At 38.5% G+C, this 22,876-nt stretch overlaps 1 protein-coding gene across 1 annotated transcript in view; it reads left to right on the top strand.

Moving 5' to 3' along the window:
- NCK2 (NCK adaptor protein 2) overlaps positions 1-22,876 on the top strand; it is a 52,847-nt gene that overhangs the window by 11,701 nt on the left and 18,270 nt on the right. Inside the window, exon 2 of the mRNA XM_009872947.1 lies at positions 9,430-9,671. Coding sequence (XP_009871249.1) covers positions 9,446-9,671 — 226 coding nt within the window. The 5' untranslated portion in view covers positions 9,430-9,445. The remainder of the gene's footprint in view (positions 1-9,429; positions 9,672-22,876) is intronic.

Here is a 22,876-nt window from a genome sequence, read left to right as displayed (position 1 = left end):
TTAATAGTCAACCCATGTTCATGGAAAGACTTGAGCCAGGTTTTTATTTTAAGACCCTTGCCGTGTGTCTTGGTGTTCATACTCAGTTTCAGCTTAGCTAAAGACCTGTTAGAGTGTTTTCTGTGTAACTTGTATAACTATCATTATCTTTTATGCATAGGTAAGTTATAAGGCTCCTTACTAGTATTGCAAAACTTTAACATATGTTGCTATAATACTGGCTTGTTCTTGTAAAATACCAGCTTGTTGTCCTTTGAAATAGATTTTTTGAATTTAAATCATTTATCAAAAGCTAAAAATGAACACTGCCTGCTTTATAATAGGCATGCTATTGCAAAAAAAAAGGGTATAGAAATATCCTTTTCTCTTAAGACATCAAAAGATTTTTAAAAACTTGGCTTCCAGAAACAGCAGAGTGCTTATCGCATAAAGATAGCACTCCAGTATTATGTGTTTTAAAAACTGTCACATTGATTAAGCATTTGTATCCTGAACTGCCCCAGACCAGGAAATTTTGTCACACAGCAGTATTACTAATGAAATTAAAAATACATGGAATTGGGAAGGTTAGCTTGTATGCAGGTCACAACATGAAACAGAGTGAACATTGTATAAAGTTAGGGTGGTATCGCATGAATTAATGGAAGATTGGAACTCAGATTTGTGTTCTTTTAGTGCTGCAGCAGCCCGGACAGCTTTCTCTTTCTGCTACTAGAGAGGCAGCAGGCTAAGGTTTCTGATACACTGTCATATAAATGTTAGCAATTTTATTCTTAACTAACATTATTTTCCAGAGTCTTGCTGTTGTGACATCATCTTCTTGCAACTTCAACCTTTCTCAGACCATATGCCTCGTATTACGAAGCTGTATTAGTCTGTATAATGGGCAGCCCATGTCCATGAGGTGACCTTGACTTACAAGAAAGAAGGAAAGATGTGAGCTGGTGGGTTGCTCTCGCAGCGTTCATTGTTCTGGGCATTCTCTGCCTTGAGGGTGTCCCCACTCCTCTTGGCTGGTAGTCACTGGTGCTACATCGTCTTGCTGGAGTGGGGCTTGGAGATTTGGAAGGGCGTAAGCATCACTTATAGCCGTCGGAGACAGTCATTGCTGAGATTCTGGGCTGCAGGCACAACATGGAGAGACCCAAGGGCATGCAGGCTTTGTGATTAGAACTATATCTTTTCTTTAAATGGCAAGTTTACTTTTTAAAAGATCATGTGAAGCAATCTCTTGCTTATTTCATGTGAGCAGACTGATTCGCGTGATAGGCTTCATGAAAACATTGAGTGGAAAATTTTTTTACAAGTGTTCCTCTATGTGTTATTATCTAAACATACATGAAGTGAGATTTTTTTTGTTATTGAATGGTAAAGTGCTGTGCTGACTCCTTAGCAGGAAGGATGTGTTTCTGGGTGTTTCTAATATATATTCTCCTTTATTTCTTTGTGTGTCTTTTAAAAAGACTTTTAAGCCATTCACAAGGAAAAAAAACAAGCTTCATTTTTGTGCCGTATTGGAGCTATGCAGAAATTTGTTACCACTAAACTCGTCTTGTGGTTTCCTGTTTGCAGTTGCTCTGTAATGCAGGATACAAGGCGCTGAAGTGTAGCTGCAGTTGTGTTAGAGGCTGGGTTATCAGATATGTTTTGGGGCCGAGAGAAGCTAATGCGACTTAGAAGCTGTCAGAGGCTTCCGGTTGAAGAAACAAAACCCCAAACCTTGCAGCTTTGTGCCCCAAAATGAAGATGAGCAATGCAGGGCGGGGAAGAGAGTTTGAGGTGTGTAGGGCCAGGCTCTTGGGTGGCATCAAGATTAAGTTACTTAGTGTAGTTCTAAATTGCTGGTTAATTAAGAGTGGTCCTTTCACAAGAAATACCATCTAACAAAACCCCACACTTATGACACCTGGAGAACTGGGCTGCGGCAGAGCGGTCCTGCCTGTGGTGCAGAGGCCGCAGTGCCTCTGAGGTGATCAACCGTTCCCCCGGGCTGTATCGCCCTCACAGTTTTATCTATAATTCTTTTTTCTTTTTTTTTTCTTCTCACCTAGGTGACTCATAAGGAAACCAAGTACTTTTACACCCAAGAGCAAATGTCTTGGGGCCTGCCAGAAAGGCTCCTGGGGCCTGCTGGGCCTGCCTCTGAAGTCACCCCTGGGGCTGGGCCTGCCCTGCGCTGGTTGTTAATCTGTCCAGTGTGGGTTTGAGTTGGATGGGTAGACCTAAATCAGGAGCCCATATAGTGAAAAATGTACAGTTTGCTCATGCCTATCTTACTTAAAACCCTTTTAATAAGTACATTTGTAATCTGCTCTGTGGGTTTTTTTGGGGGGGAATCCTTTGTCTCTTTATTTTTCTTTAAGATAAGAGTTTGTCTGACTGCTTGGTGGTGGTATCAAAGACCATCCAATTTATGCTTTCAAATTAGTGGCATAACTGTAACTCTCCAGAAATTCTTCATTGCTCTAAATTTCCCTGAGAGTTGCTGCTAAAACTGTAGAAGTTTCCTGGAGGGTTCTGCTATCTTGGGGTACATTTGAAGGTTAAAAGTGTTTTATTTTTCTTATTATTTTTACACCCTAGTTAATAACAAAGAAGAAAATGGTTGTCACTGTAAAATAATCCTGTAGCATAGAAATAAGTATTAGACTTTTTTTTTTTCCTACAATCACTTGCAGGAAGCAATGATCTATCTAATTCTGTACTTATTCTATTGCTAGTATTTAATTTATTCCAGATGCAGTTTAATAATTTTTAATAGTTTTTAATGAGCTAAACTGCACTTCTTTTGATACTTTCAGTTTGCATTTCCCAACAAGCTTGTCATTAGTAGTTTTTCCTTTTCAAGGAAAGGACTAGCGAAAGGGGAGAGAAGAAACCTCGAGCTTTTTACTTCTTAAACAAGTTGGGGTTTTTAACAGCATAATACTACTTTCATAAATGCTATATTGTGAGAGTAAATTGGAAAATGTAATAAAACATTCCTCCATCACAGTGCATCCGTTTATTTACATCTGTGATCACGTTTATTCTTTACAACTTCCACTCATCTTTGCTTTCAGCTTTGGAAAACTGACTCCTCTCAAGTATTGACAGAGCTTCTATTGATTGTGACTATGTCTTCAGTTTGCACATCAAAGTAAATTAGATAATAATCACTTGCACTTACTCAGCTATCACTTTTAGTTCTGTAGTTGGTGCATCCTAATGAGACCTAATAGTGAAATTCCCCAAATTAATTGTCAAGCTTGTGTTAAAACAGTCAGCAATTTTAGGCAGGCCAGGTATGTGTGTGTTTGGGTTTTTTTCTGCTCAGGTCTTGGTTTGACACTTCAGAACTGCATAGCGATGTGATAAATGTTTGGTCACTACAGATACTTAGTTTTGAAAAGAGAGGGAGAGTATTCTTACAATATTTTTTTGTGCAGTGACGTTTTTCCAAAGAAATGGGTTCCTTGGGGTGGACTGACACACATTATATGCAACGTGAAAGTGTTAAACTGCGGAAGCAGTTAGACAAGGTGAATGGCCTTTATGTGATCCATCGCCATTTGTTTAAGCACCAGCATGTAACAAAGCATGGAAGAAGTCTTCTTGGTTTTAACAAAGAGCTGTGATTTGCCTTAATTTGAGTCAGCTTGTTTACTCTTTTTAAACCTCTGCATTTTGAGATTTTTGTGTAACAATCATTAGAAATATGTGTTGCTCCGTTTAGGTTATCTTTGGCCTTTGCATGAAAGAGGTGATATTTTCCTGGTTTTTTTTAAACATACTTACTTTAAATGTCAAAAATGCTATGTTCTACTGTAAATAGCTAAAAATATGTCTAAAAGGCGTATTCTTTTTTTTTCATAAGTTTTCATTTGAATTCACATTTCTTTTTAATACCTTCTGAGATTTGTCTTTGAGTTTGATGCTTTACTGGTCCCTAAGAACCAAGTGAAACAATCTCAAAGGTAGAGAGATGTGCTTCTTTAAAATCTTTCTGTATGTCAAAACTGTTCATCCAGACCTATTTATAAAAAAAAGAAAAAATAGCCATGCATGCAACAAAGAAAACAACCGCAAGTGAAAACAAAACTTCAAACATCCTGAAACAGTATGTAGGCTAACCAGAGATTGCATCTTTGTAAATAACAAAGGTTCAGACTGGAACTTACTTGGGGTGAAATCTAGTACAAATTGTTTTATTAATTAAAAAATACAGTAAGCACATCTGCCTACAATGAAAGAGCCCCTGATGGAAGGACACTTCTTTATTTTCCACAACTGTGTTACCTTAAAGGACAAAATATTGCATATTTGCTGTAGTTTGTGAAAGATTAACCAAGTGAACGTAAGATAGCTGGCCCGTCTGCAACACGCACTGCAGGGTTCAAAACCCATTTTGATTTTCAGAGTTTGGGGGTAGGAGGAGAAAAAGAGGTTGTTAAGCCTTCAGATTTAAGAGAAATCCACGATATGTCATTAGTTAACTTTTCATTCTTCCAAGACAGTTAGGTAACTATTGTAAAGTAATTACAGCTTATGTAATACTGGATAACAATTGCATGTTTTATGTGCATCAGTGTCGTGCAAAAGCCTCCGTATTAATTTAGTACCTTTCTGTCAGAGTGTCTTGGGAGGACATTCAGTTCCAGAAGAGTCTGTTGTATCAATTGTCACTGCCTTTTAATAGAATTTTTGCTTGTTCCCTTGGTGAGGGATTAAATTTCAAGTGTTACTGTCAATCATTTTTCAGCCATGTTCCTTTTTTGCAAAATAAGTTGTGAATGAGGAGAGCAACTGCTTCATTTCTCACTGCTTTTTCAAAGGTCAGCCATGCCTCCTGCTTGCACTGTCTTAACTGTGTCTGTGACATAACCCTAAGCCTTCCTCCTGAAGATGTTGTAAAGATGCTGAAGGCAAGAAAAGGTGCTACTTCTGTGATTCTCTGCCCTTTGGGCCAAGGCATTAAACTATAGGGATGGCTGACTCCTGTCAGTCTAGAGGAGAAGATTCCAGTGCAGGTGGCATGCTGAAGTGGATCCTTTCTTATTTATCAGTGTGGGAGAAACACATTAGCCCTATGTGGGAAGAAAAAAAAAAGAAATCTAGGCCTTAAAAATGATATTTAAAATAACGTCAACTGAGCAGATCTTTCACATGAAAAATCACAAGTGTATTTACAAGTTTGTGGGAGCAAATTTTCTTAAGTTCCTCCACATTTAAGATTCCATAATCTCAAATATTGCTTGTATGGTTCAGTTTTAAGCATTGGTTCAAAATTATATAGGTGGCTGTTTGGTGGGGACTTTTTTCCTGACATTAAATTCTTGAATCATTGGTAGTTTATTGAACATAATTTTTTCCTTTCTGGACTTTCTTCTGATGAAGTCTATACACGAGCTCTGATACTGATATTCCAGTGATAACTGCCAAAGTGGTTGAAAATACCTGAGCTCAATATTGACTAGTTAGTTGTAACATTTCATCAAATATAAAGTTGGTAAAATAAGTAAGTGTACTATGACTGCTAGCAATGAAGGAAATGCTGGGTTAAAAGAGATTGGAAATGTGTATCAGGCACGTAGCTAATATAAGAATTACTTTTTAAGGTTCTAGGTTGTGGAGTTTTGCTTGTTTGCTCGTGTAGCGTGTAGTGTCTTCATTTGGTTTGTTTTTTTTTTGGTTTTGTTTTAAAAACTGTAGTTGAGAGTCAGCTGCCTTGTGGAGTTTTGCTTGTTTGCTCGTGTAGCGCGTAGTGTCTTCATTTGGTTTGGTTTTTTTTGTTTTGTTTTAAAAACTGTAGTTGGGAGTCAGCTGCTGTAAAAGTAAAGCAAACGGCCTCTTGATATGGTAAGGTTAAAAAACAAGGCCGTACATTTACTTTTTGGAGTGAAACAGTCTTGTACTGAGAAATGACTGTGTTGCATTTCATAAATTTACAGCTCCTTGTGTAGGTATTTCAAAGCTTTTCACTGGTGCCTTTTAAAGTCAGTGGGTGAGTGTTATCCTTTCAGGTGTGAGGAGAGGACTCTCTAATTCAGCACTAGGACTTCTGGGCTTTCTGAGGAGGAACATTCCAGAAGACTGTCCACTCCTAGCAGTAACGGATTTTCATTTTCTTCATGTGAAGGAGTCTCATGTTAACATTAGAATCTATGAGGACTGTGGTATTTTTTTGTTGTGCAGTCTTTAAGCAGTATACTAGAGAAATTTCACGTTTTGAGCACGTGTCAAGTTTTTGTGGGACATTCAGATGCTTTGGAAGGCTGTATTATTGTTTTTTCTTTATGTTTTCCCCAAGATCTAGTTATATTGTTTGCTTGAAATCTTTTGTTTGGCACACAGCTGTATTGCAGAATAATTTCCAAACTGTTAAGTCTGTTCTCCTCCTCTGGGAAACAGTATATATCCTTATTCACATACAACGAAATCTTAGCTCTGCAAATGTCACAGGAAGAACCTTATTGTCCTTGATGGAGCCAGTCTGGTGATGTAACCATAAGAGAGTAGTTTTAAGAATTTTAATACTAGTTCCCCACGTTAAAAAAAAAAAAGTTAAAAAAATCAATCAAAAACCCAAACACAACTGCCCGCAAAACTAAAAGAAACATCACAATCAGACTTTCAAACATATGCAGCTTTAACTGAGGAAGTGTTTAGTAGCAATTAAATGATGCACTTTGCCTCTCAGTAAATCCTGTCCCCAGTTGGGAAGGAATGCTTGTGCCATTTATAGTAAACATTCAGCGAAATCTGGAGCACTTCACTGAAATGGGTTCTGTGTGAGCGTGCCGCTTGAGAAACTTGGCTTCTCTGTGCTTCTGCCAAAATTGTATTGTGCAAGGGGCCTGCTTGTGAATTGATGTCGTTTCTCAGGCAAAGTGGCAGTTTTACATGTTAATAATAACTGGAATTGTAGAAACTGGGTAGCTGGGGGCTCCCTGTCCTGAGTGAATTTCGGAGGACTGTATCATTGATGTTGTCAGCCCTGACTTGTGGGGCTCTCCCTGTGCTTCTGTCCTTGCCCAGCACCTCAGGGAAACGGTTGACAGCTCTTAGAACAGTTACAGAATCTGGGTGGGGTTTTTTTGCTTCAGAAGGATAGGAAGAGTTTAATAACTTTCCAACAGTCGCTAGTCAAATATGCCTAATGTGGTTTTTAATTATTAATATATTCTCATATTGATAGAGGATTTTAACTTGCCTGTGTTGTGAAAACAACCTTTTTTAGAAGTAGATTCTGTGTGGTGGCAACATCAGGCGACTGCGTTGATGGTGTCCTATTTCTTCATGTTCTCCATGTCCCTTGGAATAGTAGGAATTGACCATTTTACAATTGCTGAGATAAAATAGAACGATTGAAATTGGAGAGAGAGATGATATTGACGATGGCAGCCTCTGAAACGTGCTTGATTGCAGTCCCCCTGCGGCTACAAGAGCTTATCGACCTGTAGGCTGGCTGTTTTATGGGAGTCAGAAACCAGGGCAGTTTATTGGAGTCTGCTGTCCAAAGCTCAGGGTCTCCTGTGTCATTGTCAGTCGGGAATATTATTGAAGAGGAGGGAAATGTTGAAGAGTTTAGTGACTTATTTCTTCTAAAATGATCAGTTCCACCTCTGTAAGTCACAGCCTGCTTGAACTGTACTATGTTTCTTTTCAGTTGTTCAAAACATTGGAACTACTTTCTTAATTCATCTTGGGCCTCTCAGCTACACAAATGCACGCCTAAATAATGTTTTTGTTTTATGTTCCTTTGTGTTTTCTAATTGGAAAAGAGAACCTGTTGATTTCAGCTTTGGATTTTCAAAACGTTCTCCTACCTTTGCCATGAGGAGTGTGCTGCTGGTGCTTTCCAGAAATTTGATGTCAAATAGTTAAGCAACCATAGCTCAACCCTGTATGATGCTCTCCTGGAAACAAAAATGATGAGAAGAGGAGGCTATTAAATATTATAATGGCATCCAGTACAGTGTCTTATTTAAAGTTAACCTGTAAGGAAGACACTTTTTCTTGCAAGAGTAGACTGCTGGGCTGTCTAGCATGTAGTTTTCACAGCTTGTACTGAAGCTAAAGGGAGAAAGTGTGTGTGTGTGTGTGTTTACAGACTGCAGAGGGAACCCTTTCTGAATATAGGTGACATAGCTTACATACTGAATGAGGTTTGGGAGTTTTCTGAAACTGTCATGTAAACTACTAGATATCAGAGTTCATAGGCTTGTGGATTGCTACAAACTAGACAACAAAGTCCATTAATGGTAAAAAGACCCTTGGATATTAATAGTTTGAAGTACTCTGGGTCTTGTTTCTACTAATCTGTAATTTAAAGGAAATCTGCAGCTTTTACTTGAAAATCAGTGTAGCAGATTTATTTTTTTAAAATGTATTCTCACCTCCCACTGTCTCTTGTCCTCCTCCACTTCCCTCTTCCTCAAAAACCTCTGGCAGAGATGAGAAAATTTTGGTTAACTTCTCAGAATTTAGAGGATAAAAATCAACATGTTTTCGTTGGCGTTATAATATGTTTGCATGTCACTGCTACTGGCATTTCCTTGCACATTACTGTGCTCCCTCACATTATTCCTGATAATTACTGGGATGCGTAGGAAAACGCGCAGGCGTGCAGCTGTCTTTATGCAACTGATAAATAGCTTTGGAAAAGATCATTGTTGTTACAGCTAAGTGAAAAAAGACAACTCATTCGGTCTTGACAGAACTCTGGATGAATTTCAGGTAGGGCAGAAGTGAAATGCAATTCACTGAAGTGCAGTGGGTGTCCTTCTCCACCCTGCAGACTTGGGCCCAGCACGGGACTGCGGTGAGCTGAGGGCAAAGGGGAGCAAAGGCTTCCGAAATGCTCTAGATGGCCTGTGCAAAATGTTGTGAGCAAGGGGCTTGCTAAAGACAGTACCCGCTCCTTGATGGCAGATTTCCTTGCTGAGTTATGTTCCTCCTTTAAGTATTTTTAGCTTTGTGCTAAAAAAAAAAAAGTATCACTTTGTTTAAACACAGAACACTTATAAATAATATGTTAGTATGAAGATGACAATTAAGGCAGAAGGAAAAAAATATTTTTGAGTTGTTGCTATTTTTCCCATCAGATCAGAACTTTGAACACCAGGTGTTAGGATAGTTTTATAATGCTGTGTGCAAAAAAATAAATGAGTGTAATAAATTAGCCTTTGTTAATGTATATTTGAATAATATATACATTCATAGGAATGTAATACTTTATGGCATAGAATTTGCAGTCAAGGCGGTGTCATGTTTTAGTGATTGAAAGAGCAAGAAGGATCAATATGACTTCCAGTCTGAGTTCTTCTCTGTATGGCTTTCACATGTTTCCCTACCCTTTTCTTGCTTATTTCAGAAGTTGTAATAAAAATTGAGTCAGAATTACACGATATGATTTACTAATGAGCATTTGTTAATATTTTGTTGCAGAAGGACTCCATGAAAGATGACAGAAGAAGTTATTGTTATTGCAAAGTGGGATTACACTGCACAGCAGGACCAAGAACTTGACATCAAGAAAAATGAGCGTCTTTGGCTATTAGATGATTCCAAGACATGGTGGAGGGTAAGAAACGCGGCCAACAAAACGGGCTATGTGCCATCAAATTATGTGGAGCGAAAAAACAGCTTGAAGAAGGGTTCTCTGGTTAAAAATCTAAAAGACACATTGGGTAAGTCCTTTTGTATTTTGGAAGAAGTTTAGTAGATTTGATGGGTTTCAGATTGGGAAAATAATGTGCATATAAATGTTGTTAACATGCCGGTTTGGATTTTCTTAATCCTTAGTTTTAGGTGACATAGTGGATGATTGAGGGAGGGTGGGGTGGGGGTAGAATCATGCGGAAAAATCTGTAACAGATTTTCTTGCATCACATCCAGGAGAATAAGGTGTTATTCTTGTTCCAGTTTGTCAGAGATTGTGTATTTTCAGTGGCTGAGGAACTGTGTTTTCATTGAGATACCAACTGCTGAATCCTTTCCTCTCATGCCAAGTCCTCTCACTCAGAAATAGGAGGATATAAACTGGATTGTTCAGCATAGCTATCACAGCAAAGCTAAATCACTCATGAGGGGGATGATACAATGTAGCTGTGTGAAACGTCAAGTTTCTGTGGTCCAAGATACTTCTTCCACTTCCAAGTCCTTGCTGTGCACTCATTTTGTACCCGTACGTAACTTCCTCACAACAGTGTATCATACATAGGAAATAATATACCTTTGACAAATTCTGAGTATACTTTGAAGAAATGTATTTGGAAGTCCAATGAAATGGATTTATTTTACTTATTTTTTTTTTACAGTGATTTTTAATGATTAGTTACATTTCTAAATGCATATTGCTAGAAAAGTTTAAACATAGTGATAAGTGATCGTTGAGGTGTCCTGTGCTAGTGTTAGGTTTCTTGGTCGCTTCATTTTTGTGTTCTCCATTGCTGAGCTGCCTTAAAGTACATGGAAATTGAGGACTACAGGACAGGTGGCAGGCAAGCAAGGTTATCTGAAGAGATAATGTGGTAGTACTTAAAACTATAGGCCTTTCTACAGATACGCTTGGAATATACTCATCACAGCGCCAGCAAATGTGATTTTGGCTTTTCAAAGATTGGTATAAAGAGTAAGCTCCAACATCAATTAACGAGTTAAAGTCAAAATCTCAGTTGTGATTGAGCTCCTTTTGTATGAATTTGTCATTCAAAATGTATGTATATTTAGTACCTCCTTGATCTTAACAAAGCTGCGGCTGCAGGGTGCTTTGGTTCACTGTGGTGACGACCAGTGAAACGGTGTGAGAGCAAAGCTCAGTGGTTTCGTGGCTGAGCTTTTGCTCGTGTCATGTCTTCCAAACCTTGTCCCTTTGTGCTCACATACACGGATGTTCAAGTTGTGAATGATGGTTATTACAAACTGCTAATTCTCCCGTGCCTTTTCTGATAGTTATGTCTGTTGGTTGGTTGTTCAACTGAGGCAGAAAATACCACTTGGTGCAGCCAACCTTTTTGTTTTGCAGTGATCCCACGTACCTGTGAAATGTAGAGTGCAAAGTCTCTCGTGCTCTTTTACGCTCGTGCATCCTGTGGCAGTGAGAAACTGCCAAAGCCATACTTGCCTAACCCACAAATTGGCTCAGGGTACACTTAACAGCCTCCCCTCCATCTCTGCCTCCCAAAAGAGTGTTTTTCATAGTTTTAAGGCCTCTGAACTGCTTAGCATAATGAAACCTATGTCTGTGCTGTGTACACCATGTATCTGTACGATTTTCTTTTTACCAGTCCTGAATCAGAGTCCTCAACTAAACCATAGTCTTGAAGCCTTACTTGTGTTGCTGCACAGTAATTTCCCATTCAGAACAAGGAGAGCATGTGTCCTTTCTTAGAGGATCCTTTGTTCTGAGGGCCATTAAGAATGCACTTTTTTTTTTGAAACAGAGGCTTGTAAATTGCAAGGCTAATGCTTGATCTAATGAAACAGCTTTTGAAAGTTTTACTGTGCCCAGTGAAGCAAGTTCTTAGGCTCTCTTTATAGAAATACATCTAATGTCTCATCAGACATACCTCTCCTAAGATCACAGGAAAACTCACATTAAAATACCCTCTAGCCCAGCACAGATGGGAATGACTGTCATGAGTACTAGCCCTTACACCAAATGTTTCCAACTTCTATCTTGAAGCTGTTACCAAAATATCAGGTACTGAACTAATAAAAATAAAAAAGTTATTTAATAATCAGTCCATAATCAATCATAAGTTTAGTGAAATTTCAGGAGAGAAATGGCAGGCTCTTTGCTGCCACTGACAAGGCTGGTAGGCTTTAAAGAGGGGGATTCTCTGATGTACGTGGACCCACCTTCCGTACTTCCAGTGTTCCAGCAAACAGTTGTTCCTGTGGTGATGCACTTTTCCCTACTTCTTCCTTACTCAATTACATTTCATTATATTCAAACATATTTCATCTGGAAGCATTGCCATCACACAAACAGCGTAGTGTGTTGTCTATGCGATTGCCTGTAGCTATCTGCCACTCTTACACTTATCCACGGTAATTACTGGTGGTTGATTTACACTTATTTCCAGATATTCAATAAATATGAGAAGCATCAGCCATAATTGAGATTGTGGCACACCCCATAAGGGCTATTATTGCTTAATTAATAGTACCCATATTTGACTGTTGAAGATGCATCATCTAAATAGTTCTTAGTCCTTGTAGTCTGTGTTCTCATGGAAGCTTATGGCACAGTTAACACATCAAGTGTCTTGTACATAAAAAGCCAAATACACCACGAAAGTTTGCTACCTTTACCAAAACTTTTAAGCTCATCAGAGAACGAAGTCATGCCTGTTTGATGCTGAAAACTAGTTTTCCCAAAACTCTGTTGACTGTTGTTAATTGAATCTCAGCCCTTGAATACTTTATTAGTAGAATCCCATCAGATTTACTGTTGTTTGGCGTGGGGTTTCTTGAAGGTTAATGGGCATGTGGGCGCTTAAAATGTGCAGCTTGATGGTTTAAACCATCAGCCCATTTTCAGCAATGTATTAAGGCTTCTGAAATTTCTGTTGTATTTCAGTGTTTTTGGAAAAGAACATCAGCAAACGAAATGTGTTCAGAGCTGAGTCTTTTACAAATATGTCAGGTGCATGTGCAAACGTTGATTAACACTTGTTTAGCATATGACCATTAAATCAGTTACTTGTGAAATGAAAAACAGATCATCTCAAATCTCAAGTGCCCCTTCCTCAGTAATTTCTAAAGAGATACTTTTGGATTGTCCTGCATCTTTTTGCCTTTTCTGCATAGTCCACTTTGTCTTTCCCCTTCTAAGGGCTTACTCTGTTATACTGTGTCTTCTTTTGGTCCTGTTATCAGGGAATTTTTCCAAAACTTTTAGCTTTCCTTAAGTGAATGGGAGACATTTTTTTTTGTTTATGACTCTCTGATTTTGTATTTTTTCTGTTTGATACATACTACTTGCATGTTCTTAAATCTCTTGAGTGAACTCTGATAGATACAGAACTACAACAGCCTGGTTTTAATTATGGAAATGTAGTGTATAGGCCACCTATTAAGTATTTTAAATGTTTCATCTTCTCGTTCCCTTTTTTGTCTTAACTGAGTGATACTGGGAGTAAAAAGTTAATGGCAATTTAGCCATTTCAAATTACTGTCTTCTGTTTGCTCATATTGAGTGAAATCTGGTAATTATTACTATTCTTAAGGCAAAAGCCAGCTTCCCGGCCTATGATTAAAATTTCATCTTCATGCATTATAATGAAGTTTAAAATAGTTTCCCTGTACCATATTTCTTTTCTGAGGAGGATGTTTTTTATTCATTTTGATTAAGTCTTCCTAAGTAAGAGACCTCCAGCGTGCATCTTCCAAAACATAATCTTTCTGTAATATAATTTTTCCCATGTGCTGGGGGTGGGAAGGAATTCCCCTACCCCTTTGACTGGAGCAGCTGTTTGCCAGCACCACCCCCAGAGCTGCCGCCAAGCCTGGCTCCGTGGGCTTCCTCTGCTGCAGCCAAGATGATCTATGCCTGCTGCCATGGCTCTGTCACGCTGAACAGAAACCTTATCTGAAGGAAGCAAAAATAATTCAGAAGTCAGTCGTTTGTGTAAGCAAAAGAAAACTTCGGCATTTTTTTTCCATCCCTTTGCAAGTTGTTTTCCTGGAACGAGCACGGCTCCCTGGGCAGCGGTGTGCCACGGGGGGCTGAGGCGTGTGATCCAGCAGCAGGATGTGTTTTTTCGTGAGAATTCATGATTTTTCTGAATGTTAACTGCTTTTGCTTCACAACCAGCACTGCAAGATAGGGATTCCTTGAAGGTGTCCAGTCTTGCTCCCTTTAGTGAACGATGACATAAGAAATCCTGAAGACTGGTTTTGGTGTGGTTTTTGAACAGGCGCCCAGCAAAAGGAAGAAGTTCATTAAAAGGTGTTGACAGAGAGATTGGACACCCAGGATATAGGAGATGTATTTGCCAAGCGTATAGGAACTGTAGAAACACTAGTGACGAGTGTTGGCACTGATGGCAAAAAAGTTATCTCGGTAATATTTCACAGAGGTTTTTTAAGTTGCACGAGAGACTCTTCAGGTGCCTTCTTTATTAAGCTTCAAGTTAGCAAAATATTTAGTTTTAATTCACTTTGTGTGCCACATTTTTACGTGGAAGAATTGTCAAGTGAGATGTAAAGTATGGAAACCAGTCCTTGCTTGCATCCTTGTTCCCAGTGTATTGTTTCAGAAGTGGTGTGAGCATCCAGGAGTATTTCCTGTGCTTGACAGCCTCCACGGTGTCTACCTGGGTCAATCTGTGGATCTGTGCAGCAGTTCTTGAGTCCTGTAGGACTCTAGATTGTCACTGCTAGGAATCAACGGTTTTACACCTCTTCCCTTCTGCTCTGGTTATTTTTATATAGTTGTATGAAAAGGGTTTTTTTCACAGTTATAACTTTGCATTTTTTCCATTTGAGAGTCACTTAATACCGCTTTCTCTGTGCCTTTCTGGAAATCGCTGGGGAAGTTAGCTCTTTTTTCTTTAGACACTCACTGCTTAGTAACAAGCAGAAATGCAGAATAGGTCCTTTTTAATGCAATGTTTTCTTTAACATTGGAAAACACTGTTGGTTAAGAGGTTTGGTGTATCTCCTTTTTAGATACAAATATTTGAACTCAAATTTAAACTATTACCATCACAGTTTTGCATAACAAGGTCATGAAATCTCATTCTCCAAATAAGTCATTAGCCTTTAATTTCTGGTGTGTGGTTTATTTTTTTTTGTTTGGTTTTGAAGAATTTTTTTCCTTTAAAAAATACCTTAATGGTCCCATTCTGATAATTCTGACGTGGTGTGTCCAGTAGATATAGTTCTACAAAATGGTGTTTCAGCGTTCATCAAATTGCTTCTAAATCTTGACTACTGAAATCGATTACTGCTTAAGTCTTTTCACTGGTGAAAGTTACTTATGTGACTCTTGTTGTGATTTTTAACTGAAATTTTTCCAGTTCTTCAACATAGTTTTAAAAAGTGTAATCCCACAGTACTTCTGGCACAGTCATAGCTATAAATTGAGTCGTCTGTACTGTTTGCTTGATGAATTTGGGTTTTTTAGCCAGCAAACTGTGTTAGTCGTATTCACTTCAAGATCACAGAAGACACACTGAACAGTAATATGACCTAATTTGAAATATTTCCGTTATTTCTTAATCAGTTGTTTTCAATTTTAGTATTTTCTGGACAGCATTTGAGTGCAAAATTTACTACAGAATGAAAGAATGATGGAAATAAGGGTTGCAAAATAAATACACAGCTTCTTAAGCCTTGTAGAGTTCATATTAATAAAAAACAAATCTGCCTTATAAGAAAAACAGAAGAGATTTTAATCTCTTTAGAACTTCAAGTTCCTGAAGTTGTTGGACTTCCTGTCACAGACCTGTAAGAAATGCCAGTGTTTCCCCTCAAGAGCAGGCATTCAGTAAATTTGATTTTAAAAAAATAAATAACCAACCAACCTTCAGAACTTTCTACACTAAGTAGCTACTTGTCAAATTATTTATCATAAATAAATATATTTAAAAAGGAATGGTACCAAGTCTTTTGTTTAGCCAAACAGCTATAGTTGAAGTTAGCAGCAAAATTCCCCTGTAGGAATTCAACACAGATAAAAGTATTTTTCCTGCATCACTTTATGACACTTTGAAGTGTTCTAGCTTGTCAGAAAATGTGGGCATGACAGCAGTGGCACGTCTGTTTAGTCTCTTGGAGGACTGAGTGAGGATAAGTCTATCCTGACACTTTAAAGTGGTTAATATACAGGAATTTAACTTAAACTTTACAGAGAGGAAGTAGCTGAAGTTTTTATATACAGCATAAATTCTTGCTTTATTACCTAGAGGCTGTGTATTTAAAATAGCTAACTCCATGATTGAACTTGTTCAGCAAAAGCACTTTCTCTGCTGTGCTTCATCCCGCTGTTTAGTTGCATTGTTCAAAGTGAGCGTGTTTGTGAGGCAGGATGGTAACGGTGGTGACTCTCCACCAGTGATGAAATTGAGGAACACAGCTTTGCGGTAGTGAGGGAAGCTGATGGGAACTCTGTTTAGGTCTGGTGTCTTTAGTGGTTTGGGAGGGGAAGTTGGAACAACTGCATTTCTTACGTCTTCACAGTAGTAGTCTGATTGCGCGGATTACTGTCAATAGATGCTGAGAAAGGAGAAATGGGAGATGCTGACAATGATTTTTAAAACTCAGGGAAGAAATGTCTTCCATTTCCATCCTGAGCATATCAAATTAGGAGCTGGCAGCGCTGGAGTGGTAGCAGATACTTTATATAATAAGGAATTCCAATGCTTTGCTGCTACCTGGAAACCTGTCTGCATCATGCTCGACATGAAAACCTGAACTTAGTTTAAGTGACTGTTTTCAGTTCATTGATGATCTTTGAAGATCTAGAGACCTATTCAATAGCAGTAGCTCTGCACGTGGAAAATGATATGAGAAGATACCGCTCACAGTGGTGGGGTCTGCTATCTCACCATCATCGTAGAATCATAGAATGGCCTAGGCTGGAAGGGACCTTAGAGATCATCTAATCCAACCTCCCTGTTTTGGGCAGGGACACCCAAATATATGCATATGTACATAATGACAGAAGAATATATTCATTTTGAATTAGTGCTACTGTTAGGTATGTTAAAATAGTTATCCAGAAGACAAAACAAACTCAGAAATTTGTGGTTATGGACCTGTTGTGTGCTTGTAAAAATTTAAATAACTTTATGCATAATCGACTATGTCCCGTGAAAGAAGGAACTGAGGTCCTGACTTTGTGAAAGTAAAATCAGACTTTCTAAAAAATTGTGTGTTAAAATTTCTAAAGGAACATGTGTTTAAAAGGAAACAAATTTACAATTGCAGAACAGACTACTGAAAGAAGAAAAAAACTCCCCAAAAAACAAAAAAAACCCCAAACAACGGCAACAAAAAAACCAAACACAAAATCCCAACACCCCACCAAAACACAAATGTCATCCTTTTTTGTTGCATGCAGCAAAAAGACTTGAAAGCAGAGAAAGTTGATAAACACCCGGGAGAACTCAAGGTTACAGAGTAATACTTCTTTTACTACCTGATAAGAGATTTTCTCTGCCTGATGTATCTCTCTGGCGCTTTTTCTGATCCGAGGTGAAAAGCCAAAAGGATCAGTGAAAAGCCAAAAGGATCAGTGAAAACAGAACCTCCAGCTTGTTGCATTGCCCCTGAGCTTCAGTTTCAGCTGGTGATGGGAGCAGAAGTTTGCTCCTTTTTCAGTTTATAATTACATGTATTGTGTTTTGCCGAGAGTTTGTCTTACGTGAATTATTTATTGGGGTGGATTATTTAAAGGATTTGCTGTTTTGAGAGTTTGAAACAAACATAAAATGGCAACCATGATGTTTCCTACTTTTCAGCTAATTTTTTTTAATATAATGGTTGCAATAAAAAGTTGCAAAGCTGCAGGGATGAAGGTATCTTGCTGTTTTTAGTCCACGTAGAGTGAATAAATTCGTTCTTTGTATTGTATTAGTTTTTTGCAGTAGGTACTTCTCTCCCCTCTCCCTGTGCAGTGTGTGTGTGTGTGTGTGCTTGGAGGTACAACTTGACATTTACAGATTGCAGAACAAGCCTTTATTTTAGTCATAATTATGTTCTGAAAAGATAAAAGGATCGCCTTAATTCAGTGTGACTTCGTGTACTGGTGTCTGATGGTATTACTTCCCTCAGCTGTCACCTTGGAGGACCCTTGGTGTTGCCCCTCTCTGCTGTGCCAGTGTTGTTTCAACATGTGATTGTGTTTGGCCTCAGAGCGATCCCACAAATTAGCTCCCGAGGTAGTTTCATTGTTCCCGATTAGAGTCACTCCATTGCCAGTAGCTGTTCTTAAACTCTGTTCCAGCCATGGAGGCAGAGCCTTTTGCTCTCTTAGTGTTAAAAGTTTGTGTCTGAACCCTGAACTCTTTTGATGTTTCTCTTTTTTTTTCCCATAGTATAAAATCCTTTAAGCGATCTGCTAATTAATGTCTCTTTGTTTGAGGCGGTGAAAGCAGAGTACGTTGGGTTTTTTTCCCAAGTAGCATCTTGTACAGGATTTCTTGCCATGTGTTCCCTTCTGTCCTCCTTTCCCTCAGGTTCCTGGGAGGACCCAAGTCTGCTGAAGCAGCAGAACTGGGAACTCAGTGTGGGCCACCGCATTGCACCCTCTTGGGCCTGGGTTGGACCCTTCCCATAAGCCTGGGCTTCTGGGGATGCGGTGACCGCCATTCTCCAGAAAATGTGCCATGGCTGGATGGACGTTTAGGGGTGCTGTTTCTAAGTGGCTGTTAGTAGTTGTTTTTGCACTGTAACTTGACTTAAGACTTTATATAAAAGTATATTTATTTAAAAGTTGTGTATTATCTAAACTATGTGCAGTCGTTGCTATCACTCCTTTCTAGCAGTCTTTGGGACCTTGTAAATGAAAGACAATGTAAAGTGAAAGAAAGAAGAAAGGGAAAATGTATTTTGATGTAATGAAGATGCTGTTCTTGTACATCAGTTCTGCCAATTTAGAAACATGGAACAAGTAATTTTGATCACTCAGCAAGTTGTTCTCCAGAACAGGAGATAAATTTATTAATATGTCATAGTATCATAGAATGCGTTGGGCTGAAAGGGACCTTTAAAGGTCATCTAGTCCAACCCCCCTGCAGTGAGCAGGGACACCTTTAACTAGATCAGGTTGCTCAGAGCCCCATCAGGCCTGACCTTGAGTGTCTCCAGGGGTGGAGTCTCCATCACCTCTCTGGGCAACCTGTTTCAGTTTTTCACCACCCTTACGGTAAAAAACTTTTTGCTAGCATCTAATCTAAAGTTACTAATCAGTTCTTGAGTTTTAATCTGCAGAGGAAATGCTTGTAGTTTGCATGTGAGTTTGTGGGATTTTGTGTTTTGGCTGTGAGGGCTGTTTTGTTAAGCAAGCCATCTTCCCCTGTTCCTTCCCCTTCACTGCTGGAGAGGCCTGGTTTTGCACACGTAGTTGCAAATAACCCAACAGCCCTTGATTAACAAAGCCATGGGCATTGCAATTCAGAGAGGAAGTTAGTAAAGGAAAGGTGGTATTTGCTTTCTTTTCCTTTCTTAAAAGGAGTTTTGAATAAAATTGTGGTGTCTGTGACAGGCTTCTGATGAGTTCTGAGGTTTCTGAAGAAAAAATGTAATAAGCACCTTGGATTTTCTTGTAACATGGTATTTAGTGTTTGAAAACATTAGTATAGCATAGAAATCTGATTCTGACCTTACAGTGGGATTACCAAGGCTTTACATCATTCCTGGTGTTTGTATGGGCCAGTTGGAACAAAACACTATAACCTCAAAGAGTAGCTGACCGGTCACATTCAGGAGGGACCATCTCAAGTTTTTTAATGCCAAGAGGTTGCCCTTTAGTCAACATTTGCATCATTGTCTCCCAATGCATTTATCTGAGCTGACGGGCTGCGTAGTTACTGCACTGTAATTTATCTCTTCAGATTTGGGCTTGATAAGCTGAACTTCAGTACATATTTGTAACACCTATTACACTGTTCTTCTCCATATACAGAATGGAGAGCAAATCTGAGCAAACGAGAAGTGAAAAGACCCAAGTTCATACTGTAATTGCCCATATCCAAAATACAACAATTCTGTCACAATTACCTGGATGACCCACCAGTTTAAAGACTCTTCATCTTACATTCAGGGTAGTCTACTTTGTGCTTGCTCTATTGTTTATTTCTTTTTTAAAAAATAAAAATTTAGTGGATTCATGTCAGCAAGTTGGATTTGTATCCTGACTTGTCTTGTGTGCCTCTTACTTCGTATAAATGCAAGATAGTTAAATATAAACAATCTTGCTATCTAATGCTGGAGGGAGAAGGGGGAAAGTAAGTTGTTGTATACTTACTGAGGGACAGGAGCATGTACTGCAGTAGGCAGTTTGGAGTGCCTCATGCATATTAGGGATTTCTGTGTCAATATTCTGTTGTGTTTGTGAAGGAGAGGGAAAAGAGCGTAGCTTTCCTTCTCTACATCAAGGGAACAGAGAGTACTGGGAAGTCCTACAGGGCTAACGTGCCTTCTCCCCATACCTTACAAATATGTTCTTAAAAGGATGGGACTGCGTTAGGTTTAAAGTAATCCTGGTTATTTTTATTTATCAGGGCGTCCTACAAAATTAAGAGACTATCATTAATAAAATGACCAACTAGGTGGAAATATCGTTACTTGAAAGCAAGCTGTCTTATTTGTAGATAGAATTTGGAGCCATAGATCTTGAGAAACCCCATTCATTTTATGTATTTTGTATTTGAAACTGAGACAGACGTTTTCCTATTCCATAGAGGATGTAAAATTGCCAGGCCATTTTGAGTTTGTCTAGTAAGACTTCATCTACTTCACTTTTCCGTTGGAGTAAGAACACACATGAAGCAGTTGATGACAGCCTTCAGATCGTGTGTTCAGTGCCTTTGGACAATTCTGTCCACGTATGTCCTTGTAATACATCTTTCATTGTAACCTCTTGCTCTGGGTACAGGAAACTTGTTGCCTAGTACTGGAAGTTGAATGTACCTTTCCTGGTAACAGATGGGCACGTTTCACACATGTCTGAATTACAAGAATCGATGCAGTGGTTGTTTTTGATACAGTTCCTGAGTTACTTTCTTTATAGAAGCCTCCCTACAAAACCCTCAAGTGTTTGATGTATGGGAAACTTTGACACGACTTTTTCCTGAATTTGAAAAACATCGTGATAAAGCAGCCTCGCTGTCGAAATGTCAGAATTTCAGTTTGACATTTAAAAAAGAGTTTCCATTTTCTGATTTGTTCTAGTGTGGCTTTTTTTTTGATATCGAGCTTCTTAAAGAAGATACAAAAAGTCATTAATAGAGCCGTTAGGCTTCATTTTTGTGTCACAAATGGAGCTGAAGGTTTCTGGAATTTATAGCAGTGTCCTTTAAAGAGTCCTCTTGATGGAGATGTGGCTTCTAAAATACCGACTGTTGGATATGGATCTTGGCCTTTGAGCGTTCGCTTGGGAACTGCACGTGTAGGTGGAGGAGGAGGAGAAAGGGTGGGAGGCTGCGGACTGCAAATGTGCAGAAATGTTTGGTGTTCCTTTCTGTGTAACAGAAGAAACTTCAGTGTGCTGAATTCCTTTTTAATAAAGAAGCAAAGACAAGTTAATTTAAAATTATAAAAGGAAAAAATAATGAATAACGTAAAACTAAATGAATTTCTGATCTGGACATTCCAGCTGTCAGGAAGTTATGTGTTTATCTCGATATTGGGTGAATACATTACTTAATTTACATCATCTTATGTTTTTTTCTTACAAATTTTCCTGAAAAGTTAATTACTTCTTTCTTAAAACAATCTTTTTTTGTTGTTGTTCTTAAAAAAAAGACACTGTATGCTTTGCATACTTATTAACTGTATGCATTAATATGCAACATAATTCAGAGACTTAGTATTAGGAGATGACTAACTTGGTAAATAGAAAAGGATTATTTTGTTTAACTGAGTGTGTGTGAAGCAAGATGGAATTGCAATTCCATTAAAATATGTAAGGATAATCATTATTTTAAGTATCTTAAATAAAAATGAGGTAGAAGAAAAATTGCATAAATGTTACTACCTCTAAATAAAAATAGGTTTCAATGAAGTTGCTTGTTTCTGCTGCATCTAAACCAAAACACTTGATTAGTAAATTGAATGAGAATTTCTTATTACTTGGTCTTCGAAGATTTTTAGAACTAGCAAAGCTGTTCTGTAAAAGTTGGTTTTATATTTGAGACAACTGAATTATATTTCAATCTCACCTGAAATTGATTTCTTAGCTTTATATGTAAGTCACTAAACTTAACAGAAATTACTTTAAAAGTGCATTTTCTTGACTCTTTCAGAAATCACTGTTCTTCAGTATTTGAACAAGCTCTTGCTCTAGGTATTTATTCTGGGAGTTCTCCTAACTCATTTGTTTGACTTCCTTGAATTTATCAGCCTTAAATGTGTTGTGCTTGAATGTTTCAGCTGTTTAATGGCAGAGTGCCTTGTTTCAATTTGAATTGTAATGGGTTTATTTTTAAAGAAGAAAAACTTTATTTAAAAATCTGAGTAAAACAGTACTGCGGTTATTTCTATGATCATTTTTTTAACCACAAAGCAAATAGTACTGTGTAAAGCATTTTACTCTAGAAGGAGGGCACCCAAATTGAGATGCTTTTTTTCATTTAGAGAAGAATGACTGGTAATGTAAAGAAATTTCAGTTACTGGGTGATTTGCAATGCCAATAAATAGATTTTCAAACGCCCGTTCACGTTATGTTTAAAACCTATGCTTTGACAGCTTGCACAAGAGTTGTGCCAGCATGGCTGAGATTTAAGGCAGAAGCTGAAGTAACCATCTCCCAGAACTTTTCCCCCTTTTTCCTTCTCTTTTCCAATACCTTTGGGTTTTTTACATATTAGTGCGTTTGCTACCAAAAAGCTGCGAGTGTGGTGCTGAAAGACGTTGCCTTTGAAGGTGCTGGGAAGTTGAGTGAGGATATTCTCACATGCAGGGAGGGAGTTGCTCAGCCCTGCAAACCCCGACCCCAGCACCACGGTGGTCCTGCTTTGCCCGATCGACATCAGCCCAGCGTCACATTCATCTCCTTAAAATAATGCCAGTTAGTCAGCTTTTGACAGAACTGTGCATCACGGGTTGATTTTTATTATTATTACTTTTATTTGCGGGGAGGGGATACCTGATTGCAGGGCAAATCTCTTTGGGGAAGGCACAGCCAGTCTGGGCAACTTGAGGGTTGGTGGGAAGGCA

The sequence above is a fragment of the Apaloderma vittatum genome, unplaced genomic scaffold (assembly GCF_000703405.1).
Source record: "Apaloderma vittatum isolate BGI_N311 unplaced genomic scaffold, ASM70340v1 scaffold4367, whole genome shotgun sequence".
NCBI lineage: Eukaryota > Metazoa > Chordata > Aves > Trogoniformes > Trogonidae > Apaloderma > Apaloderma vittatum.
This window is presented reverse-complemented; position numbering and strand designations above follow the sequence as displayed.